We start from the raw sequence: 25,000 nt of genomic DNA on the forward strand, positions 1-25,000 counted from the left end.
GACGATCACGTTGATCTGGGCTGCGTTCAGCCCCGACAAAACGTTGCACAACGTTTTTTAAACAGAAACGGTGATGCACTGTTCTGATGACGCAAGAGTTGCAACTATGGCAGCTGAGAAGGCCATTCTTTGTGTTCTTTGTGAAGAATTTTCTGAGCCTGATGAAGTCGGTATAAATATGTGTTTAATACTACAAAATATGCCCGATGTCATTTACTGCACTTGCCGCCCAGAACAAAGGAGAACATCCCAATCGAGTGAAGGGATTGCTGAAACTGAAATGGAAGCACACATCTTACCTAATTCAGACTAAAACACATCTATTTAGCCTCACATACTGACTTTATAGTAGTTCATTCTGTTTGAAAAGCACTTAATTACCATTGTTTATTTCTATATCATACACTTGCACTTGGGAGTACTCTGGGTTCGGGCAGAAATTCCGAGCTTGGAGCCCTCCACCCGGACAGCACGCCAAATACGCATAACCTTTACCGTAATAATTATATGTAGATGTGAACTCGTGAAACAACTACATCATTATGTTGATATCCTATATTTTTACAATAAAACTTACGACAAACATGTCTTCTAATATCCTCAGTAGTTGCGTATACCGAGCTGCATCGAACACATTTGTAAATTACTTTCCTTGAACCCATTGTGCGAGTTCACTTTAATACCATGTGCTTTAGCCACATGTTGCTGCTGATTGGACTGCAGTTCTGACACACCCACCAAACAAGAGAAAACTTATCTCAAACCCTGTTGCACACCGGTGCACGCCGTTTCCAGGAAACATGACGTTCAACCCGGAAACCGTAGCATAACGTTGCGCACCGTTTTGAACTTGAATGTGCCCCTGATTAGTTACAAGGTAGTTTGTGACGTCAGAAACAATTTCAAGCTGTGTTTTTGAGACTGTCTTTGGTTCACTGCAGTTTTAAGGAGAAAATACTCAGCAATTAGCTTGGTTAAAACCAGACCATTCTCAGTAGTAACTGAGTTATGGTCTGGCAAAGCTTCATTAATAACTCATTTCCAAAGGGGCGTCACCAACGGACGTCGCTCAAATGCCTCTGGGCGCAATTGGATAGACCTAAAACCAATCAGAGCAATCGTCATTGTGTAAAGCCCGCCTCAACGTTTCTGATTGGTGCCGCGATTTCGACGGATTAGAAATGGGCTTGAATGAGCTGTTTGCCAGACTACTTGCAGAGCAAATCTAAATTTGCCGGAAGTTGTCTGGGTTTTCCCAGGCTACTCAGCAATGGTGTTGACTTATGAATTTACATATGGTTTGTCTTAAAGCATATTAAAAACAACATTAAAAGATTGATTTTCAACACATAGACACCCCTATCTAGAGAAACAAACAAAAGTGCTGTAGCATCAGATGTGAGAGAATTGTAATTTGAAGTGCTTCCTGAACAAATACAAAGAAGTGCAAATAAACATAATACAGGTTTTATCATCATACCCCTTTCCCAGCATGAATATACATAGCATTGTTTCAGTTCTTGGGTGAATTTAGAAATGTAATATGCCACGAACAATTCATGATTGTGCAGGTGAGAAAGTAAGTGTTCGTGATCTTTGTACAAATGATATTCACCAAAATATATTGCATTTATCCTTCCTTTGTATACAGTAGCTGATCTATTGAACCACGTCCTGCCTGCTCCATAGAAATGTCTATTCCAGTTGTGCTGTAAATTGCACAGATGGTAATGTGCTCGTTGGAGGCTTAAACCAACTCCATATATGTTATATATGTTTGAAGTGATATTATACATTTCTAAAAAATTTAATTTCCATTTTTTGTGCATGTGGGAAGCGGAAACTAACATGTCAGAGTAAGAGGAACATGTCAGAGTATTTTCCGCAATCCCTAATTTCAAGTAAACAAGATGATATCTCCACCCCAGCTCAACATGTAAACACTCAATGACTGGCAGGTAAACTGGAGGACTGCAGCACGACGTTATTGAAGGGGTGGGCGAGTTTTAGGAGGAGGGAAGACCACTCTCTTGGTGAGGGTGAACTCTGGCTGTGGCATCTGCTTCCTCAAGCCACTCCTGTCCGTCTTTTGGCTCACGTCACTGTTCACCTGCGTCAGAATGGAGAGTAGATCTGTTCCCCTACATGCACATAAGACAGACACACAAAATCAGAGATCAAACCGAGTCAAATTTAGACAGTTAAACTTACAGTTACTTCCAACTCAATCAGTGTTTCCGAAGTGGAAAAAAACCTCATGCACTAATGTATGTGAGGAGTGGAATACTGGATACTGAATGCTGTGCAGTGTACCATACTCGTACAAAACAAACGGTAAATAAAATAATCAAAAATAGTATATTTTAAATATGTGACAGAAATAATAAGGTAGTATTTCAAATTCAGCCAATGATTTAAGAAATATACCAGTTCATCCACCAAACTGGAAGGGTATTCCATGCATACAGAATAAATCTGCATACTGTGTAAAGCAAAGGCTACACACTATACTACAGCTTTAATATGTGACCCTGGATCACAAAGCCAGTCACGAGTCGCACGGGTTTATTTGTGGCAATAGCCAACAGTACATTGTATGGGTCAAAATTATCGATTTTTCTTTTATGCCAAATATCATTCGGATATTAAGTAAAGATCGTGTTTCATGAAGATATTTTGTAAATATATAAAACATTTATTTTTTAGAGTATTTTTGCACCCTCAGATTCCAGATTTTCAATAGTTGTATCCCAGCCAAATATTGTCCTATCCTAACAAACTCCTTATTTATTCAGCTTTCAGATGATGTATAAATCTCAATATCAAAAAAATTACCCTTGTGACTGTTTTTGTGGTCCAGGGTCACATATGGTGTCGAGTGTGATATTAACCTGATATGAATATTTAATGTTTTAAATATTGCATATATACGATAATATCGTAAATAATTCAGTGCCAGGATCTGGTTTATACTCCAGTATAAGATGCAGTGAGTAGCTAGCTACTGCTGCTGGACGAAAGAGAGAAACTCTAACCCGCATATGAACAAAAGCATTGTACTTGTACCTTGAACCCATTGTGCGAGTTCACTTTAATACCGTGTGCTTTAGCCACATGTTGCTGCTGATTGGACTGCAGTTCTGACACACCCACCAAACAAGATGTTAGATGTTGTGTTAGAGACACAGTATTTTGGATTGCATAAAAAAGACAGGGTATTTGATGAACAACAGCAAGTATTTTACATTTTTGTAGTGTTAAAATGACTCTTTCTACACCTCAGTACCGTCTTATGTTGTGTCACCAAATGACATTTATAATATATAAAAGGATGGTGACATTTGTATGTATTATAAATAAAAGATATAGATTGTACTGAATGTCAGTTTGCTTATTTGGCTCAAGATAAGGATTATTGAGTCCACATGTCATGCAAACTAGAAACTCTGCTTCTAACCAAAGAGTAAATAAAAAAAAGATGTTTTAAAGCTGCCGTCGGCAAAATTTTTTTGATCATATTCAGTGAAATCGACACTATAATCCGACAGAACAACATAAATAAGGTGGTTTTAGAAAAAAACCCGAGCTTCTAACTCCACCTGGAGCGTGTTATTTGTTTTGCAAAAATCCACCGCTCCCGGATCATCGGGTCCAATCAGTGCAGGGGGGTGTGAGATCTGACTGTCAATCACAGGTCGTGCACACGCCACAGATCCCCTCTCTCTCGCACACGTTACAATATCACATGCACACGACACGCCTGAAGTTCGCCTGAAGATTGCACGAAGCGTGATGGCGGAGAGAAAATCTACTAACAAGCTTCCAATTCCTCGGTTATTGCTATCTATGGATAGATTAGCCAGGGCAGCCTACCTCCGAGTCCATGGTGTTGATCGATGCTGAAGAGACGCGCGCGTTCACAGAAAATCAGGTACACACGCACTGACGAACACGACCTCTATGGGAGGGTGCTCGTTGGTAGTGGGGGAGGGGCATGAGAGTTGTAAACATTCAAAATTTTGGCTAAGTCGACCCAATCTGCCAGACTTGCCGACTGCAGCTTTAACATCAAGTCTGGCATCAAAGATTACACTAAGGTTCCTCAATTTTCTTTGAGACTGTACAACAGTACCATCAACAAAGTCAGTAAACCAGCTATGGAAAAAGCTGTACAACGCTGTACGTCCCGTACAACGCTGTAACTCGCTGCTTCACTGACATAGTACGATGCATCGTTGAAGAAATCAACTAGCTAGTCACGAAACCATAATGTCGTTTTGTAATGACCAAATTTGTCGTTCAACCACGTTGGTTAATGATGTCACGCAGGTGGTGGAGTAATAACTTATTTTAATGAATCCGTTTGAGATCGAATGAATGCTAGATGTTATGCTATAAATTCTAGTTCCCTTTCAGTCGCTCACGTTCGACATTGCAGCTCACAACTGCTGTTTTCACAGCACTATTGCTTTGTGTCTGTGTGTGTGTGTGTGTGTGTGTCAGTTCGGTGGGCGTTTCCCTGTGTGTGTTCATTCACACCGCGGCTACCCCTGGGTGCCTCAGCACTGAGAGAGTATTTTTCAACCTTTTTTATTTTACTAAAAGAGCAACACAAGCGTGACCCTGCGTCTTTTTCAAGATGTAATTCTGCTTGTGCGTTTCTGGATGCCGTCATTCCCTGGCTCCAGCAGATGGCCACAGTAGTTGCCTCTCGTGTTTGGGCATTCAACACGCTGAGGCAGCTTTTGTGGATAGTTCATGTTCCCATTGCGGGAATATGACTATCTCAGCGCTTAGATCGAGACTCGCTTACCTCAAGGGAGGTGCAGTCCCCTCGCCTATGCCCCGATCTAGTGTTTATTCTGCTCCGCAGAATAAAGCACTGTTGCCATTGGAGTCCCTTAGCGAATGTCTTGGTCCTTCTCCGGAACGACCAACTGTTTCCTTTGGGGCTCCTCCTGATGACCAGATGTCGACAGCAGCATCGGAGGGGGAGCTTCAGTCCTCTGGAGATGACGACTCGGCTGCGTTACCCCCCTCGGGAAGAGTAGCGTTGTCCGAGACCGATCCAGAATGGACCTATGCTTTCCCGGGCCGCCGAGAAGGTTGGGCTTGCGTGGAATCCTGCACCACGTCCCGAACCTTCTCGGTTGGACGATTGGTTTCTCCGGCCCGGTACCGCCCCGGTACCTTTCTTTCCGGAGGTGCATGAGGAGCTTTCTAGGACGTGGAAGGCACCGTATAGTGCCCGAAGCCGTCCTAGTGGCTCCTCCCCCCACGCCACCCTCGACGGCGGGGCAGCTAAGGGATATGTGGATATCCCCCCAATGGAGCGGGCCATCGCGATGCAACTGTGTCCGGCGTCCGCCTCCTCTTGGTGGGGTAATCCACGCCTCCCGTCCAAGGCCTGTAAGTTTTTGTCCGGTCTAAAGGCGAAGGCTTACAAGGCCTGTGGACAGGCTGCTTCCGCCCTCCATGCCATGGCGCTCTTGCAAGTCATGGACATGAACGAGGGTGGTTCTGACCCAGAGCTCCTCCGGGAGCTCCGTGTGGCAACCGACCTCGCCCTCCGGGTGACGAAGGAAACCGCACGTTCAGTCAGTCAGGCGATGTCCACCTTGGTGGTCCAGGAGCGCCAACTTTGGCTCAACCTGGCAGATATGAGGGACACCGATAAATATCGGTTCCTGGGTGCCCCTCTTTCCCAGGTTGGGTTGTTCGGCGACGCGGTCGAGAGCTTTGCCCAGCAGTTCTCGGCCGCACAGAAGCAGACGGAGGCCATCCGGCACATCCTGCCCTGGCGGACCGCTGCTGCTCCCACCCGTCCGCCGGCCGCAGACCCTCCGTTTACTTGTTGCCCAGGTGGTCCAGCTTATTTTCAGGCGCTTCGGGACCGCACAGGTAGATCTGTTTGCCTCCCCGGACAAGTCTCACTGCCAATTGTTCTATTCCCTGACCGAGGGGACCCTCGGCATGGATGCTCTGGCACACAGCTGGCCCCGGGGCCTACGCAAGTAAGTGTTTCCCCCAGTGAGCCTTCTTGCACAGACCTTGTGCAAAGTCAGGGAGGACGAGGAGCAGGTCTTGCTAGTTGTGCCGTATTGGCCCAACCGGACCTGGTTTCCGGAACTAATGCTCCTCGCGACAGCCCCTCCCTGGCACATCCCTCTGAGAGAGGACCTGCTCTCTCAGAGACGGGCCACCCTATGGCACCCGCGTCCAGACCTCTGGAAACTCCATGTCTGGTCCCTGGACGGGACGCGGAGGTTCTAGGTGACCTACCCCCTGCGGTAGTTGACACCATCACTTCCGCTAGAGCCCCCTCTACGCGGCGCCTCTATGCGTTGAAGTGGAACCTGTTCGTTGACTGGTGCTCCTCTCACGAGGAGACCCCCGATCTTGCTCGATCAGAGCCGTGCTTTCCTTCCTGCAAGAAGGGCTGGAGCGAAGGCTGTCTCCCTCCACCCTTAAAGTGTATGTTGCCACTATTGCCGCACATCACGATGCTGTTGATGGTAAGTCTTTGGGAAAGCACGACCTGATCGTCAGGTTCCTGAGGGGAGCGAGGAGACGGAATCCTCCTTGCCCACTCTCTATACCCTCTTGGGATTTGTCTCTGGTCCTTTCGGCACTTCAGAGACCACCCTTTGAGCCTCTGCAATCAGCTGAGTTAAAAAATCCTGTCCTGTAAGACAGTACTCCTGGTTGCATTGGCCTCAATCAAGAGGGTAAGGGACCCGCATGCATTTTCGGTCAAATAATCGTGCCTAGAATTCGGCCCGGATAACTCTCACGTGATCCTGAGACCCTGGCCCGGATACGTGCCCAAAGTTCCTACCACTCCCTTCCGGGACCAGGTAGTGAACCTGCAAGCGCTGCCTTCGGAGGAGGCAGACCCAGCCCTGGCTTTTCTCTATCCCGTTCGCGCTTTGCGTCTGTACGTGGACAGAACGCAAAGCCTCAGGACCTCAGATCAGCTCTTCGTCTGTTACGGAGGCCAGCAGAAGGGAAAGGCTGTCTCCAAGCAGAGGATGGCCCACTGGATAGTGGATGCCATTGCCTTGGCTTACGAAGCCCAAGGCGTGCCCTGCCCGCCTGGGTTGAAAGCCCACTCCACTAGGGGTGTCGCTTCTTCCTGAGCGCTGGCACACGGCGCCTCACTGACAGACATCTGTAGAGCTGCGGGCTGGGCGACACCTAAAACGTTCGCTAGGTTTTATAGCCTACGTGTTGTGTAACTTGTGCTAGGCTGGGTTCCATATGTGTGATCCCTGCGGCGATCCCATATGTGTATTCTTCCACGACCAGCTCCCTGCGGTGAGCCCGTGTCTTTCCCTTGGCAGAGTCTGCTCTGCCGTCACTGTCCGGTGTAGCCTCCCCCTTCGGTCTGGAGCCACCCCAGTGACATTCCATATGTTGCACTGCCCCTTCGGCCAGTCCATATGTGTATTCTCCACATGTTACCTCCCTTCGGGCATGATGTGGCTCCGCAGCGTCCTTTCCCCTGAAAGGCATGCTTTCCCAGTGTTATCCAAAGAGTTCCTCTGTGTGGGGTATAATGGAACAGCAGTTGAACTCCCTCTACGCAGATCTTCCGCCCAAGCAGTTGGGGGTCTGAGAGTCTTGCGTAGGGCGCTGGATGTGGCAGCAACCGTGGCGTTTTCCAAGATCCCAATTACGTCATCACGTCGACGTTACGTCGAACGTGAGCGACTGAAAGGGAACGTCTCGGTTACTAGGGCTGGGTACCGAGTTCGATACTTTTTAGGTACCGACCGAATTGCCTTGCCAACAAAAATGACTTGTTGTTCGGTACCAGATTTCGATACCTAAGGGGTTAACTCGTCAACGTCAGTGCTCAAACAAATACAAATAAAATGCACAACGACATACCTAAAGTCGCTCACGCACATACACGCAAATTCTACACACACGAGACGCGTGGAACTCTCCGCGCACATACTCATATGAGACGCGCGCGCGCACAAACTGTCCACGCACATACTCGACGCGAACACACACACACAAACTCTCCGCGCACATACTCATATGAGACGCGAGCACACACACAATACACTAAGTCGATCAAAAGTGTGGCTACATTTCTCCAGGTTCGATGCCAACAGCGCGCGATGCAGAACTTGCGGTAAAATAATTGCTAATTGTTGCAAAGACCGGTACCGCGAAAGATATGATGAGGACCTTGACAATGCATGGAGTAAACATAAGAGCAGAAAGTTGCTCCGTCTTCGACTGGTAAATGAAGAGATACCTTGTTGATCACTCTGACAGTGTTTATATTGCAATAATGACAATATAAATTCAAAAATGTTCAAAAATGTGTTGGTTAGTCAGTTTTTTTTTTTTTTTAGTAAGGATGCATTCAAGTGATCAAAAATGACCTTAAAACATGTGTAATGTTACAACAGATTTCTGTTTCAAATAAATGCTGTTCTTTTGAAATTTTTATTGAAAAAATGTATCATAGTTCCAAAATATTAAGCAGCAAACTGTTTTCATATTTCTGAAGGATCATGTGACACCGAAGTAATGATTCTGAAAATTCAGCTTTGACATCACAGGAATAAATTACATTTTGAAATATATTCAAATAAGATTTTAAATTGTAATACTATTTCACAATGTTACAAGTTTTACTGTAATTTTGATCAAATAAATTCAGTTTTGGTGAGCATGAGCTCTTTATATATAAAAAAAAATTGTTATTTGCTCCTTTGTGCACTGGCTAAGGAGCAAAGTTTTTCTGAGGTAATGTGTTATGTAATATTGTTAAAATGGATTTCATAAAATTGGTATCGAAAAAAGTATCGTTCAGGAACCGGTATCGAAATCAAGGTATCGGTATCGGTATTGGTATCGAAATTTTTTGAACGATACCCAGCCCTATCGGTTACTAATGTAACCCTCGTTCCTTGAAGGAGGGAACGGGAGACGTAACGTCCCGTCACCGTTGCTGACCATCGCTGCATTGCCGTCACAAATCTCGGCTCCTCAGCGAAAAGGACGTGAAGTGATCCCAATTACGTCGTCACGTCAACGTTACGTCTCCTGTTCCCTCCTTCAGGGAACGAGGGTTACATTAGTAACCGACACGATATGGCATCTGAGGAATAATTCTAATTTTTCTCAGATATTTTGCTTCATTTCCTTTCAATCATAGACTCGTTCTTACATAATGTAGGATTGCATTTGCGCACTCTTCAAAAATGATTTTTTAAATCTCTTGACAAACTAGAAGACGTAAATTACATTTGTATGTATTTTAAATAAAAGATGCAGGTTGTACTGAATGTCAGTTTGCTTATTTTACTTAGGACAAGGATTTATTGAGTCCACATGTCGTGCAAACTAGAAACTCTGCTTCTAACCACAGGTCGAGAGCTGTCGTTCCAACCACACAACTTTACGATGCTGTTGGCTAATGTTTGTTAGAACGATGGTTTCGGGAAACACAGACTCGTTGAACTGCTGATAATGACAGAACTTGCGACCATAGTTGGCTAATGATGCTTTTGGGAAACGCATCCCAGGGCAGAATTTTCTTTTCATTTTTTGGCACAGGAGTTACAGCAGCAATTTTGAATGCTGCCTAAACAACCCTGCAGTGAATCATTTATTTTGCTGAGGACAGTAAGGCACAAAATATCAAAGCGAGTTTTAAATAAACTTATGTGCAGAGCTGTAAAGTCCAGGTTCAGAAAGTAAAAGTCCTCCTCAGTATTTAGTTCCAATCACCTGGATTTGCTAATTAGCACAGTTTTTCAGCCAGGAGATCGAACTAATTGGTGAAATCAGCTGGCTCTGGTCATGGGTGGAAGAAACATATAGCAGGACTTTTTCTTTCTGACCCCTGGGCTTTACACCTCTGCTTATGTGAATAGCATTGTGTTGTCTTCGAGGTGTGCTCACCTTGGCACCAGCAGTTGTAGATTGTGGCAGAGGGACTGTATGAACCAGGTTCCCTTCCCTTTTTCCCTGTATGAGACATAGTCTGGTACAGTAGAGGTGGCTAAGAGGTAGTCCGCCGCCTCAGGGATGGAGTCTCTGGGTACAGCTGCGTCGCTGACTGGCGTGTCCTCATCTTCTGAGAAAGTTTGAGGAAACACTGCTCTCTGGTGCTTGGTCCCCCTGCAGGCCTGGATGAAGAACAGTTTGGGTTTCTGGATGAGTGAGGAGCACTGGAGAGTCTCCTTCATCTCTCTGAAGGTGACAGTCTTTCCATCGACCCCGACAATGCCATCCATACGTCCGTGGCTCAGCACGCAACACACCACGCAGTCCGCCGGTGTGTGGTCACGGGCAGCCAGGTCCCTCAACACCTGCAGCATACGCATGCGATCACAGTTCTGCTCAACCACGACCTCAAAGCCCAACCACTGGAACACGACCTCCAGACTGGCTGTACAGACACACACACAAGTCACGCACAGTGAGGGACCGAAGTAACCACTTCAAAATAGTTAGTAATAAAATAAGACAGAGTTCATGTGGTTTACTTGCTGTCAACGTCCTCCTGCCACATACTCTCTTTGGTCATGGCTCACGGAAAATGCATTAAGAAAAACAAGCGCGTCGACGTGAAGTTATGGTTATTGTGCGTTTAGTACTCAATGGCTTCTGACTTGAAAGTACTCGACTTTTGGTTAAAGTACTCGACTACCCGACTAGTCTACTATGGATTTTTAAAAGTCTTTGTTAAAGAGTTATAACCAACGAACCAAACTAACCAACTACAAGGTGAATCGCAATGATACAAACTTGTTTCAAAGCAAAAAAGTACTTAAAAATCAAACAAAAAGACAAAGACTGTGTACTTAAGACTGTGTATTTAACGACTTTAATGAGGGAAAGAACTATTAATTCCATTAATAATGTCCATTAATTTCATTAAGCACTGCAGTAATAAAAAAAAAACAAGAAACCACATAGCAACACACTAAAAACCACTCCGCAACTAATACTGATAGTGTTGTGATGGTTATCAGGCTATTGGCATGATCATTGGTTTTAGTTGTGTTTGTTACACTAACCTTTGTCGATGTCTGTTCCTTCTCTGTTTCCCAATTCGCATGCACTGAAGTCATAGTTGTTGATGATTAGACAGACTCCTCTCCTGTCCCCTTTCATCTCATACTGCTGGATCTAGCCATCAAACGATGCAGTGTTAAGGCATGTGAATGTGAGGAGTGTCCAGTATAACACAATACAGTTTAAACTAATATAGTTAGCTACACAGATCATGGCCAAATAGAGCAAAACTAATAAACATATTGCGTTTCCCAGAAAAACTTTGCATTCTCTCGCAAAAGTATTGAGATCCTCAGAGAACGTTTGATTTCTCGAAAAACAGTAGCATTCTCTCGCAAAAGTATTGTGTTCCCTCAAGAAACTTATCAAAATAGAATCAAAATACTCTGAATAGAAAACTGTTCCAAAGAAAGACTTTAATGTGGCTTGATGTAATAAAGATAGCGGTGCCAAAAATATGTTTGCACATGTTTGATTAAGCTTAACATGTTCTGAACCTAGAATAAAGATCTAATGTGTAAAAGGTCTTACCTCTGGATTTTCAGTCGAGGACAAGTTTGAGCTGATTTCCACATGCTGACTATGATCTAAGACAAAGAGATGAACATGCTTTTAGTATAAGATAAAAACAGAGATCATGATGTTGTATTGGACATTTCCTACAGTACCTCCACTAATCTCAGAAGCTCCAGTCAGACTAAGTCTGTCCACCTGGTCCTCCATTGTGTCCTCTGCCAAGAAGAACAAAGCCAAACAAATAAGCTTTGAGTTTGCTGCATTTATAATTTTTGTATATTTAAATTTGCATGAATTCCCATTTCTTGTAAATAATTATTGTTAAGTTGTACATGGAGTTTCTACATTACTTTCTGCAAAGCATGTAAAGTAACTTCACCTGATGTCAGCGGGGAGGGCTGTGGAACGAAGAGAGAAAGACACAGTTTTACAGTAATCAGTAACACCTTAAAACAAGGTGAAACACAAAAGGAGATGCTTAGCATAATGTTTTTATTTAATGTTAATTTTTTTTTTTTTTTTAAGAAAGGATACATTAAAATGATCAAAAGTGTCAGTAAGGACATTTATAATGTTACAAAAGATTTCTATTTCAAATGAATGCTGTTCTTTTGAACTTTCTATTCATCAAATTTCAACATTGATAATAATCAGAAATGTTTCTTTAGCATCAAATCATCATATAAGAATGATTTCTGAAGGATCATGTGACACTGAAGACTGGAGTAATGATGCTGAACATTCAGCTTTGATCACAGGAATAGAAACCAGTTATTTTAAATGGTATTAACATTTCGCACTATTACTATTTTTACTCCATTTCTGATTAAATTAAATTCCCCTTTTGCGTTCCACAGAACAAAGATGATATGAGGATGAGTAAAATATGAACATTAATGCAAATTAGGCAAATGAAGTTATACCGGAGCTGGTGTGTATGACATGGAAGAATTAATCCCGGTCTCTTGAGCAATAACCATTTCACCAGCTGCAATAGGACAGAAAACAATGCAGTTACTCTAATTCTACAGAATGCAACCATAATAATTACATGATTCACATTGTAGAACATGCATAAAATCAATCAAAACATTTTGTAGCAAAAACTCTAGTCTACAAGATCATAAAACACCTCCTAGCAGTTTTGATTTAAAGGATTTTAACTTATTTTACATATAAGAGAGGCAAATTAATAAATCATAGACATCTATTTCACACATCACATCATTAAATAATAAAACAGTCACACTCACAACTCTCTGTTTTGTATTGAACAATTATTTTTTCTAATCCGGGATGGATCTTGGCTATAATTTCCTGCAGAACGTCCAAATTATCTTCACCCAAAAGGTCTTCCTTCTCCATCTCCAAAAACAACTGCAGCAGCGTCTAAAAGACGTGTGTTTAAAGCAGGTTTAGTCAAACACCACATGCAGAAATGTGACGTCAGAGAACTAATGCCGTGATGATGGCATCTCTCACCATTTCCTTCTCCAGTTTTTTGCGCGGTAGTGTTTTGATGAGTAGGAATTTAATGTTTTTCAGGTCCTGATCACAGATGGACTCTGACACCTCGTACAACAACTGTCTGAAATGCAGAAAAATAATACTGTTCATTATTACAAAGTTACTTTAAAGACTTTTTATTCCTTAGACTTATTTTATTTTTATTTGTTCCTTGTCAAATAGTCACCAAAAAAAAAAAAAAAAAAAAGTTTACGTCAAACACAACTAGATGTTTTACATTGCTAGGATAATTTAGCACTTTGATAGCATGATTTAACACAGTGCTAGCATGCTTTAGAAGACTGTTAAAAAAATTCCAATGTTGCTAACATGATTTAGTACTTAGAACATTTAGCATGACTTAGCACATTGCTAGCATGATTTAGTCCTTTGCTAAGAATATTACTAGCATGATTTAACACATTTCTGTCATGTTTTAGCATGTTGCTAGCATGATTTAACACATTTCTGTCATGTTTTAGCATGTTGCTAGCATGATTTAACACATTTCTGGCATGTTTTAGCATGTTGCTAGCTTGATTTAATAATCGCTAGCATGTTTCTAGATAAATAGAGGGTGAATGTAGGTTAAATACACAGTCAGAGCTAATGTTTGAAAGTTTTGAACCCCTCAATCACAGTCTGTGGGATTTTTCGTAGTTTTGATCACTCGGTTTACGAAAAGCGTGATCAGTTAGAAAAGATATAGCAACCCGAGTCCGAACAATAGTCTGACCCAAGTTCAGTGGTCATAGCTAGAACGGTTTGCTGCATTCATTTAATTAAGCTTAAATAACAGGGGGTTTTGGATAGTAGATATTTGCCTGGTCAACATTCCTGAATGCGAGACCTGAACACACACCCTGTCAACAAACACGTCTCTATAGACCTTATTCACAGCAGCGCAATCTTTGATTTTTAATGTGAATGAAAGCGAGACTGTGAGGGACAAACATACATCTCTTCAGTGGGTTGTACTTTTAATCGTAGAAACACTGCAAAAATATCTTTCAAAGAAATTTCAGTAGACAAAAAAAACTCCAGACAACATGAGCGGTGGAAAATTGTAGCCTAAGTGATGTAGGAGATTTACGCCGGTTTCACACCGCAAGCGTCAGCGGCGCGTGAGCAGCGCGTATTTTTTTCGGCGTTCATGTTATTCAATGAGTGCATTCACACCGCACGCAGAAGCGGCGCGGCAGCGCGTAGCAGGAGCAGAGCAGGAACAGCAGTGCCGCGATAGTTTCGGCGCCCAGTCTATTTTTAACGCGCCGCTTACGCTGAATTAAAGTGACAATGCATTGATCATGGCCAAAATACACCGCAGTTTTATCCAAAAAGCGCATTGATGATATCTATTGTGTTTTAAACAGTCAATCAAATGACCAACAGCAATTTAAAAAGAAAACAAATGTCCAAAAACAAACTTGTTGCCAGAACAATAAAAACAAAGATGAACCAAAAGTTATATAAATGAAATTATTAATAAAATAAGCTTCTTGACAAGTCTTTTCTCTTAAATGTATTTGAAAACGAAATAAAGCAATGAACTTTTCCATTATAGAGTAGCCTACTCTGTCTGTACAAAACCCGCAGTTCAGGCGCGCGTGACAAACGCTGCCAGTGTGAAAGCAAAACGCGCGTGTCCTGCTCCTGCTCACCATATGCACTGCTCCTGTCCTGCTTACGCTCTGCTAATGCATGCAGTGTGAAACCGGCGTTATACAGCTTTTTGTAGCATTGAAAACACGGTCTATGTCTATCAACACTGCAAAAAATGCTTTTCTTACTTAGTATTTTTGTTGTTTCCAGTCCAAATATCTACAAATTCTTAAATCAAGAAGCATTTACTAGATAAGTAAAATGACATAAGAAACTCTATTTTGTTTTCAGAAAAACTTTAAGTAATCTTTCTTTCTACCTTATCTTTATTTTTTTTCTTTCTTTCTAACTAATCTTTCTTTCTTTCTACCAACTCTATCCTTCTTTTTTCTTTCTTACTTTCTTTTTTTCATTGTTTATTTTCTTTCTTTCTTTCTAACCTATCTAATCCATTTATCTTTCTAACTATTCTTTCTTTCTTTCTAACTAATCTTTCTTTTTTCTTTCTAACTTTCATTTCATTTATTTGTTTATTTTACAGGGACAGTGCTCATTAATTAACAGTAAAATAACTGTAAATGAGCCAGAGTTAGCTCAACAGGCTAATTTTAATCTGTTGTCCCTGGCCAGTTATTATAAAGGCAACCTAAAATCAGCATACAAAAAACATAAAACTAATCTTTCTTTCTTAAAAAAAAATTGTTAAGTAATTTTTGCTTAAAACAAGCAAAATGATCTGCCAATGGGGTAAGACAAATAATATTAATTCAAACAGAAACAAGATTATTTTTCTTACCCCATTGGCAGATAATTTTGCTTAAAGGAAAACTCCGACTTTTTGGGACTTTAGCTTATTCACAGTATCCCCCAGAGTTAGATAAGTCCATACATACCTTTTTCATTTCTGTGCGTTCTGTAAGTGTTATTTGACGCACCCACCGCTAGCCTAGCTTAGCACAAAGACTGGATGTAAATGGATAATGGTAGCATACTAATCACAATAAGTGACAAAATAATGCAAACATTTTCCTATTTACATGTTGTGATCTGTATAGTCACAGCGTGTACAAATAACAAGGCTATATGAGACAGAGACCATTTTTAATCGTATAAATACTGGGAACTATATTCTCACTAGGCGTAGGAGCACAGCTACTTGGGCGGAGTGGCTACTTGGGCGGAGTGATTAGCGCAGCACACGAGACGCCCTGTTGATGGTTCCGTAAACAAAACAAACGTGACTAACTAGCTAGTAGCGAACGTGACTCGTGATCATGGCTGACTTTGAGGAATTGTCAGAGGAATTTTACTGTGTATCAAACCAAGATCCAGAACCATATAGTTTTGAGCCAGAATACACAGACGAGGAGTTACAAACTTTGGAAGCTGTTCATTAGCAAGTTGAATGTTACAGTCCTGAGAGTTACATTTAGCGCCGCTCATTTGTTATTGAGCGATACAGTGTGTTCATGACAACACAATAATAACAATAAAGGGGATACACGGAGCCCCTATTCACGTAATAGTGTCACTACTAAGGTTACATTACATTAGCATGGCACTGTTACAGTATGGCTAATGTTAGTCATCTCAAAACATAACGGAACACTTACCGCAGCAACAGGTGATCCAATTTGTCTTGTCTTTATTATCGATGGGATGGCTGCATCCTTTAGCACACGTTTCATGGTCCGTGTGGCAACTTGCATTTTCGTCTATAGTAAAATGTTCAGAGCAAACGAAATACTTCTTGATGATGTTTACAGGTGTGTTTGGATCTATACCCAGAACAAGTAGCCATCGATTCATCAGGTCAGCGTTTTTGGTTGGAATTCTATGAAACATCATGGTATTACCTGGTCTCCCCTGTTTATTGTCGCAGCTCTTTACAATACAGCGAACACCCATGATTGTAAACTATAAATTTACTATCTAGTAATTACTGACTCTATTACTCTAACTCTGAGCGAACTCTCTGCTCCTCACCACAGGGCGTCTCGTGTGCTGCGCTAATCACTCCGCCCAAGTAATGTTAGCTGTGCTCCTACGCCTAGTGAGAATATAGTTCCCAGTATTTATACGATTAAAAATGGTCTCTGTCTCATATAGCCTTGTTATTTGTACACGCTGTGACTATACAGATCACAACATGTAAATAGGAAAATGTTTGCATTATTTTGTCACTTATTGTGATTAGTATGCTACCATTATCCATTTACATCCAGTCTTTGTGCTAAGCTAGGCTAGCGGTGGGTGCGTCAAATAACACTTACAGAACGCACAGAAATGAAAAGGGTATGTATGGACTTATCTAACTCTGGGGGATACTGTGAATAAGCTAAAGTCCCAAAAAGTCGGAGTGTTCCTTTAATTTAAAACTTACTTAAAAAAAATTATCAGAAAACAAGATATAATTTCTTATGTCATTTTACTTCTCTAGTAAACGCTTCTTGATGTAAGAATTTTTTGATATTTGGACTGGAAACAAAACAAAAATACTAATTAAGAAAGCATTTTTTGCAGTGTGGCGCTGCTCTGAATAAGGTCTATCACGAACAGCCACATGCTCACCTGTACGCGGAGATACGCTGAGGAAATGTTGTGAAGTCGGTTTGCGTGAAAGCATCAAAGCGCAGATTGCGGATCAGGCTGTTGCGTTTCATGATCCTGAGCAGCTCCAGAAGCAGCGATGGATTCTCCGGCGACAGCAGGTCCCGCTTCTCCAGAAGAAGGAAGAGTTCTGTGCCTGAGCTCACAGCGCTGAGGTCTTTAGCAGCGATGAGATCTGAGCACAGGAACACCATGTCCTGCAGGTCCTCGGCAGTGAGAGACTCCTGAACTCGTAACAGCTCCTTCTGAAACTCCATCTCCTGCTCACAGAAACAAGCTCTGCTGTTGGTGTTTGCGTAAAACTGATATGTCAACATTTCATTTAAAGTCACCAAAGAGAAACGTTACACAGCAAAAAAATGAAAAATGAAAGTATTTTTGTCTTGTTTCCAGTCCAAGTATCAAAAATAAGATGCATTTGCTAAAGTAGTAAAATGCCAAACGATATTATGCCTTGTTTTCTGGAGGAAAAAAAAATCTAAATTAAATGAGATTTTGCTTAAAACAAGCAAAATGATCTGCCAATGGGGTAAGAAAAACAATTTTAATTCAAACAGAAACAAGATTATTTTTCTTACCCCATTGGCAGATAATTTTGCTTGTTTTAAGCAAAATCTCATTTAATTTAGATTTTTTTTCCCTCTTTTTAACAAATCAAAAAGAGGTGGAGGTATGAAACGAGTGAGGGAGGTTGAATATAATACGGGCAGAGGCATTTTGATTTTGCTGTAGTGGTGTGAAGGCGTAGGAGGGAAGGCCAAGAGGAGTGAGTTGCAGTAATCACGGCGGGTGAAGATGAGGGAAGGAACCAGGAGTTTAGTGGCAGAGAAAGAGATGGAGGGCGTATTTTACGGATGTTGAATAGGTGGAATCGACAGGTGTGTGTAGTGGCTGAGATATGATCAGCAAGGGATAGGTCAGCGCCAAAGATGACGCAGAGGTTGCGAGCAGAGTTAACTGGAATGAGGGACAGAGATGGTGGGGTGGGAAGAAGGATTTTGTTTTTTGATGGGTTGATCAGGAGGTATTGGCGAGCCATCCAAGATTGGATTGCAGTCAAACAAGCAGTTATACGGGCAGAAAGGTCAGGGATGAACGAAGGGAAGGCAAAGGATATCTGGGTGTCGTCAGCAAAGAAATGGCCCCTTTCACACAGCGCTTTGAACCCGGGAAATTGCCGGCAAATTGCCAGAACGCCTTCTGTGTGAACGCAAACACGACCCGGGAATGATGCCGGGATCGATGCCGGGTTGGGGACCTAGTAACATTGCAGTGTTCAGTCCCGGAACGCACGCTGTGTGAACAAAAGCCGTGTCGTAGTGATGACGCTGAAGCCGGGATCGTTCGCCAGCTAGTGAAACGGTACGTAATGCGCAAGTTTATGATCGAATCAGAGAAAAAAAATGCACAAGCATGGAAATTGCAGCTCATAAGCAAACTTAAGACACTGCTGAGACATTACAAGTCACATCGATGTCACGTGTCTTTACGGGATTTTTACAGGTTGTCTGTGAACACACTCTCTGATTCCGGAAAATCACTGGCAGTGTGAATGAACCAATCAAACAAACCCGGGTCAAATCCCGGGTCACTTTATCCGTGTATTTTCCGGAATCTCTGTGTGAAAGGGGCTCAACAGTCAGAGGGGAGGGGGGAGAAGTGAAGTGGGGAAAATTAAATGAAGAAATTAGAGCTTCAAGAGGTGAGGTGTACAGAGAGAATAACAAGGGTCCGAGGACAGAGCCCTGGGGAACACCAACAGTCAGAGGGGAGGGGGGAGAAGTGAAGCTGTTGAAAGCAACAGCAGAGGTGCGGGAAGATAGGTATGAGTGCAGCCAGCGTAGGGGTGTTCAAGAAATGCAGAGGTTGGAAAGGATGGAGAGGAGAATGAGATGATCGACTGTGTCATAGGCAGAGGAGAGATCAAGGAGAATGAGAATTGAAGAGAGGCCAGCATGAGAGGAGTTGGCCAGATGATTCTGGACAGTGAGGAGAGCAGTCTCCGTGGAATGGGAAGGATGGAAATCAGATTGGAATCGGAGGTGGAGGGAGTTGACGGATATGTATTGTGATGGGCGTTCGTGAACTACACACTCAAGGATATCGAACTGGCAAGCAGTCTGGCTCGATCTGAAGCCACTGGTCTCATTCTTCATGACACGGACATCAAACGCCTGCTCTAAGCTGATGAGCTGGGGTCTCATTTATAAACCTGGCCACAAAAGTTGTGATCTATTAAAAACAAATTTGACGGGAGAATGTGGGCACCTGTAAGTAAACTCTGGAGACACCGATGGTGAACTGAGGGACTGGCGGCAGATGAAGGAAAACCACTTTAAATCCTCATTATGAGTCCTAATCATAAATACAGTGCATGTTCACAATAACAGTTTAAATAAATAAAATAATGATTTAAACTATGTTTTATATCTGATATACACATTTAGATTAAATATGCCATTCTCATTAATGGAGATAAGCACTTAAATTGCATTACATGAAGTCACAATACAATACAATACAATACAATACAATAAATTATATTGTATGAAGTCATTACTGAGAAGTTACAAAAAAAATGATATTCTAATAAATAGATCTGTAGTGGATGCGATGCTTTTGAACACTTTTCCTGTGGCATGCTGTGTTTTAATGTTTTAACTACAAAGAGGATTGCTTAGCGCATGATAATAGCAGAACTCATGGTCTGAGAAAATATTTTCACTCAAATAATGATCAATAACGCACAATAAGGCATATCTGTTTCCATTAAAAATATTTCCAATAAAAATGTGGCCAGTGGAAAATATTGAGAAAAGCTTTTTCTGAAATGTATTTTATACTATTTGATTTATTTATTAACAAACAAGGCAAGGATGGGCTACTAAATTATTTTTAGCAATGTAGTGTGACGGCATATCTGTATCTCATATTTTCCTAATGTCTTGTACCGTTAAACATAGTATCATGTGGATGAATATGCATATGCAAATGATAGGCAGATGAGGATATGCATTATACAACAAGGCGTTGTAAGCTCCATAAATGGTTATTTCGGGGTGGAGACGCATGTGCGCACAATCTTCCGCTGACTGAGATTATAAAGAGAATTATACAAGGTTTTATAAGTCGAAATATTTTTGGGCATACGCCATTTTTGGCTTTCGGGTGCACGTGCCCTTTTAGTAAGGATCCTACGCACAGTTTTATAAATGAGACCCCTGGTTCTGCTGGGCCCCAGTGAACAGGAGAACCTCATCCTGAAATACTGTAAGACCTGAACAACTACATCCATGACCATCCTGAGAAGATCCAGATCCCAGGGAATACAGAGCATATTCACATGAGCAACTAACCTCAAAACTCATGCATAACACTACACTTATCTAGGCCTTAAATCACATCCACAGGCAACCCTGTAGTGAATACAGATAAAGATGAAGCCTTGCAAGGCCTTCTATGCCAGAGATGCTCAACCCGGTTTTTGGCCCATCATGCCATTTCACAAGAGAATTTTCTTTATTTTGCATTAAAGTGTAGAGAATATAAGTGAATTAGATTTTATTAAAAATGTACATTTTAACATAACAGTAGGAGATATAATGCAACATTTAGTTTTGGTTTATTACAGATTATTGGCCCTAGTTGTAAAAAGTTGCTTGACCAATTTCCTAAGTGTTTGGAGTGATAACCTTGAGTTATTGGTATTGTAATACCATCAGATTTGTTTTAAGGGCCAATGCCTCAGGACGGTCTTGGTCCTTGAAACAAAAACTAATCTCTAGACATTATACACATTTCAAGGTAAACATGTACACATTTTGTATGCAAAATACATGCATAACATTTTATGCAAAACAGGTTTTGGACTTCTCTTAATTTTCTTTATGTGGGCGAGAATGCGTGAGAAAGTGCAATTTATTTTTTACTTCTTTTTTTTATATATTCCAAACAGGTGTAGCTCACATACTGGAAGCCAGTGAGACTCCCTTTTACCCATTCGTCATGCACAAATGTTTTTATCCATAATCATGCACAAACGTTTTACTGGGGTTGAGGATTAATAATTTGGCAGTGATTTGGGCAGTTTAACCCTCTTTTCAATATTATATTAGTTTTGTAGTAAGAGGAATAATAATAATAGTCTTTCATTGTATGGAATTTTTCTAAATGTATTTTTTATGACAGTACAATACTGCCAAACTTATCAGATTTACTCAAATTACAGCTTAAATGCTAAATATACACAAGGCATGAATTTACATCATTATATCACTTACAGGGAAACTCAAAGCAACAAAGTACAATCAAATACAGCATTGTCTAACCACTAAAAAGACTAAACCGTACACCATTGCAGACTACACTGTGACAGATCAAAAATAAACCTGAAAACAAGAGACAAACTCTGCTGACACACACAATAGAAACTCGCACAGGAAAATGTGGCCATCACAGGAAGAAAGGTCTACACTGCAATCATGACAAACCTGTGTGGTAACTGCACAAATACACAGAAATACAAGAAAATACCAAAGATTTAAACACACACACACAATAACTGCTCTTCTTATTAGGTGAATGCAAGAATATGGATCACTCTTTTTTTTTTTATTAGTAGTATTTCCATTTTTCTTTAGGTGAAACTTCTTCCTTTTTTACACTGTATTCTGTCTATTCTTTCTATATGCAAGTCAGCTGTAAATGCTGTGAGGAAATATGAATGTATAGTATAGTAGGAGTATTTGTCATGCTAATAAAGCACAAATCTGAAACAAGAGAGACGATCGAGGTGAGTGTTTGATTATTCCCTCAGCTCATCCTGATGGTTTGCTCACGCTTTAGTTCCTGGTAGGAAAAGTAGTTTGTTCCTGGAAATGCTGCACTTCTTTGAAGCTGAACTACTGACATGCTACTGAAGAAATGTAGTTAGGTTAGTGTCGCAACTTTGTTTGTTACTTTTTAACGCTGGTATTAGTCACTCTGACTCACGGTTGTGTGTGTCACACATCGCCTGTGTCTATAGGTTAGATAAGGTTAAGCAGACATGGGAGGATGGGGGAAGATTCCCCCTGAGGAACAATGTGCATTTACTTTTAAACTGTAACATATTTAGATATAAGTTTAGCATGTGCAGGATGATGATGCATCAGCCAATGTGTTATTATAGGAAATAAATAGAAACATTTGTTAATTTAGTTGTTATAGAACAAAACGTAAAGTTATTAAAAGAGGCCATCTTACCCCACAACTGAGGTAAACTGGATATAATCCTTATTAATATTTATATATATTTTTTAATGTGTCATTAATGTAAAATATCAAATCAACTATTCTCTTTAAAGTTTAATTTTGACAATTTAGTTGATAATAAATGAATAACCGATGACAGGCAAAGCAGAATCCCAGTAGAAGAGATTCATCTGAAAGGTACAATTATTCTGTAGCTTATATATGCATATGAATACATATTTAATTGCCCATGTTTTAACTGAAGATATGTCATATTAGCAACACTATGAATGCAAATTGAATGATTTCACTTAATCTATAGGCCTCGGTATTAATGAAAACAAAGATGTCTGAAATAATTCATGGAAATACTGAATAATAACCATATTAATTACAATAATTATTACATTTTCAACTTCCCACGACTTGCACTATAAAATAAATATAGTTCAAAGTAATATGCCTTTACTGAACCAGTCAGTTTATAATCACTCGTAACCCAGGATGGGGAATGAGAGGGGATGTTGTTCGTTAACATGAAATTAGTTGGCATGAAACGGAAGTTGTTTTTTCTTTTCTATTGTGAAGTTTGTCGAAGTGAAACGGCTTCTCAGATGAGAAAGAAATGTGGGATGGGATTTTGTTGATTTTAGGTGTGGTCGTAACCGATCGATCGGGGAGGTGAAACAAATGTTTCAGAGACATTCTCATTCAATTATTGATGTGCTGCTTAATACAACGTCTGTTTGTACAATAATATATTGTGATAAACATAACATAAGCCTATAATATTTAAATACCAATGTAGGAGTCTATGTTTTTAATCAGTTTTATTTTGATAACTATGTCATACAGGTTTTACTGTTATAAAAATACAGATTTGTTAGGTTCGCAGCGCTGCATGAAGTCGAACAAGCCTGTTGACCTAAGGAATTTGTTGCTGATCTCACGTCACGTCACGTGAGTGACAGGTTGCTCTCGCCTAGATTTCATGGTGACTTTAAGTAAATAAATAACTCATAACACACACAAAGAAATGTTGCCGCTTACTGACACATAGTTTCTACCCATGACTCAATCTTTTTGGTGAATAGATTCAAAAGAATACTCAGTCTAAAAAATAGTAGGCTAACAATAATAAAACACATATTATGCTGCGCGGTTTAATAACAATATTGATCGTGTAAGTGAGCAAAACTCATCTCGTGACTGCGAGGCTTCATGGCAGAAAAGTGATCAATAAGTTACTCTCCAGTCTTGTTCTTACCTTCAGTGAAGTCTACAAAGTATTCACGATGAAGATATCAAGGCTTTGTCACGAATATTTATTTGTAACATTAACTTCTACACTACAGATCGAAAGTAGTTTGTGGACACGCCTCTTCTGAACTTCCTTTATTTCTATAAGACAGCCCAGAATGCTAGTTTAGTTATGCCGGGTTAGTTTTGTTTTCGATATTCCTCCCCACACATCGGCGAAGGATCGTCTCTCCAAAATAGTATTGCTGTAAAACGTGAAACGTGACAGATAATATTCCACAAGTAAAAGTGCGAGAAAGTGCGGTTTGTTGCCGCGCTCTTCATTCCTAAGCTATCAGTAAGGATTGGAACCGTTTTGCAGCACTTTTGCGAATGCGATCTCGTCCTAAAATGATCCAAACTGCACCGCCGACCACGATCACACAGAAGATTATATGGCTAACTATGACGACTTCTTCTTCGTCGTCCGATTTGTTCTATTGAATCGGTTCATCTAAACGGTTCTCTCTCTCATTTGCACCTTTGCAAAAGTCTGATTCTTAATGAACAGAGTTCTGTTTTTTTTTTTTTTTTTTTTTTTGTAGCGGACTTTAGTTCTTTAGTTCTTCATATCTAATTAAATATTCCAATTAAATATTCTAGCAGTAGGCATTCTAGTATACATTCTAGTTTTGTATTAGCTATAATTATTTATACATGGCCTAAATGTGTCTTGATAGCCTACAAATATATATATATGTATATATTTTCAACATTATTTCTAACAAACATTTGAATTATTGGATATAATAGAATAATAATTGGATAAGAGTTTATTTCAGATATATACTGATGTCTACAATATAGGGGTAAAAAAAAAAAATTCATTTTAGGCAAATCATTTGGACGCTTCAAATAGCCTATTGTATCAATTACAGTACATTGTGACACCAGTAGGTATACAGTAAAAAAACGTTGGGTTATTTGTTTTAACCCAACCTTTAGGTTACACATATTGGGTCTGTTGGGTTATTTTTAACCCAACATTTTAAAGTGAGTAGCGACAAGTGACTGATAAAAATGTATTTTCATTTAATCATTTATTCAAGAGATTCGTTATATATATAAATGTAACCCCTCCATCCAGGTCCTACTCGCCCTGCTCTGTGCAATCCTCGAACCCGGGTCGATGGCGTGAGAGTCAGGCGCTCTAGCAAGGAGGCTAAAGGCTGCAACTACTAGCTGG

At 40.8% G+C, this 25,000-nt stretch overlaps 1 protein-coding gene across 2 annotated transcripts; it reads right to left on the reverse strand.

Annotated features, from left to right (window-relative positions):
* Nucleotides 1-1,383: 1,383 nt before the first annotated feature.
* casp10 (caspase 10, apoptosis-related cysteine peptidase) lies at nt 1,384-24,243 on the reverse strand. 2 transcript variants are annotated; one of them, XM_084420557.1, is made up of 11 exons: nt 23,783-24,243; nt 17,245-17,543; nt 13,048-13,153; nt 12,819-12,954; nt 12,489-12,553; nt 11,945-11,963; nt 11,718-11,780; nt 11,581-11,636; nt 11,052-11,163; nt 9,931-10,420; nt 1,384-2,141 (listed from the first exon to the last, which is right to left on the reverse strand). In XM_084420557.1, exons 2-11 carry the CDS (start codon nt 17,538-17,540, stop codon nt 1,985-1,987), a joined length of 1,500 nt encoding a protein of 499 aa, XP_084276683.1. In that variant the 5' UTR covers nt 17,541-17,543; nt 23,783-24,243; the 3' UTR covers nt 1,384-1,984. The 2 variants fall into 2 exon arrangements, with proteins under 2 accessions (XP_084276683.1, XP_084276684.1); XM_084420558.1 differs by having other exon boundaries at nt 17,245-17,565; nt 23,783-23,917.
* Nucleotides 24,244-25,000: the final 757 nt, after the last annotated feature.

The sequence above is a fragment of the Rutilus rutilus genome (genome assembly GCF_951802725.1).
Source record: "Rutilus rutilus genome assembly, chromosome: 10".
Taxonomy (NCBI): domain Eukaryota; kingdom Metazoa; phylum Chordata; class Actinopteri; order Cypriniformes; family Leuciscidae; genus Rutilus; species Rutilus rutilus.

Coding starts and splice junctions, on each gene's coding strand:
- casp10 (XM_084420557.1), bottom strand. CDS start 17,540: ATGGAGTTTCAGAAGGAGCTGTTACGAGTTCAGGAGTCTCTCACTGCC. Junction 13,154..17,244: donor CAGCGTATCTCCGCGTACAG/GTGAGCATGTGG, acceptor TCTGCATTTCAG/ACAGTTGTTGTACGAGGTGT. Junction 10,421..11,051: donor AGGAACAGACATCGACAAAG/GTTAGTGTAACA, acceptor GTGTCTGTACAG/CCAGTCTGGAGGTCGTGTTC.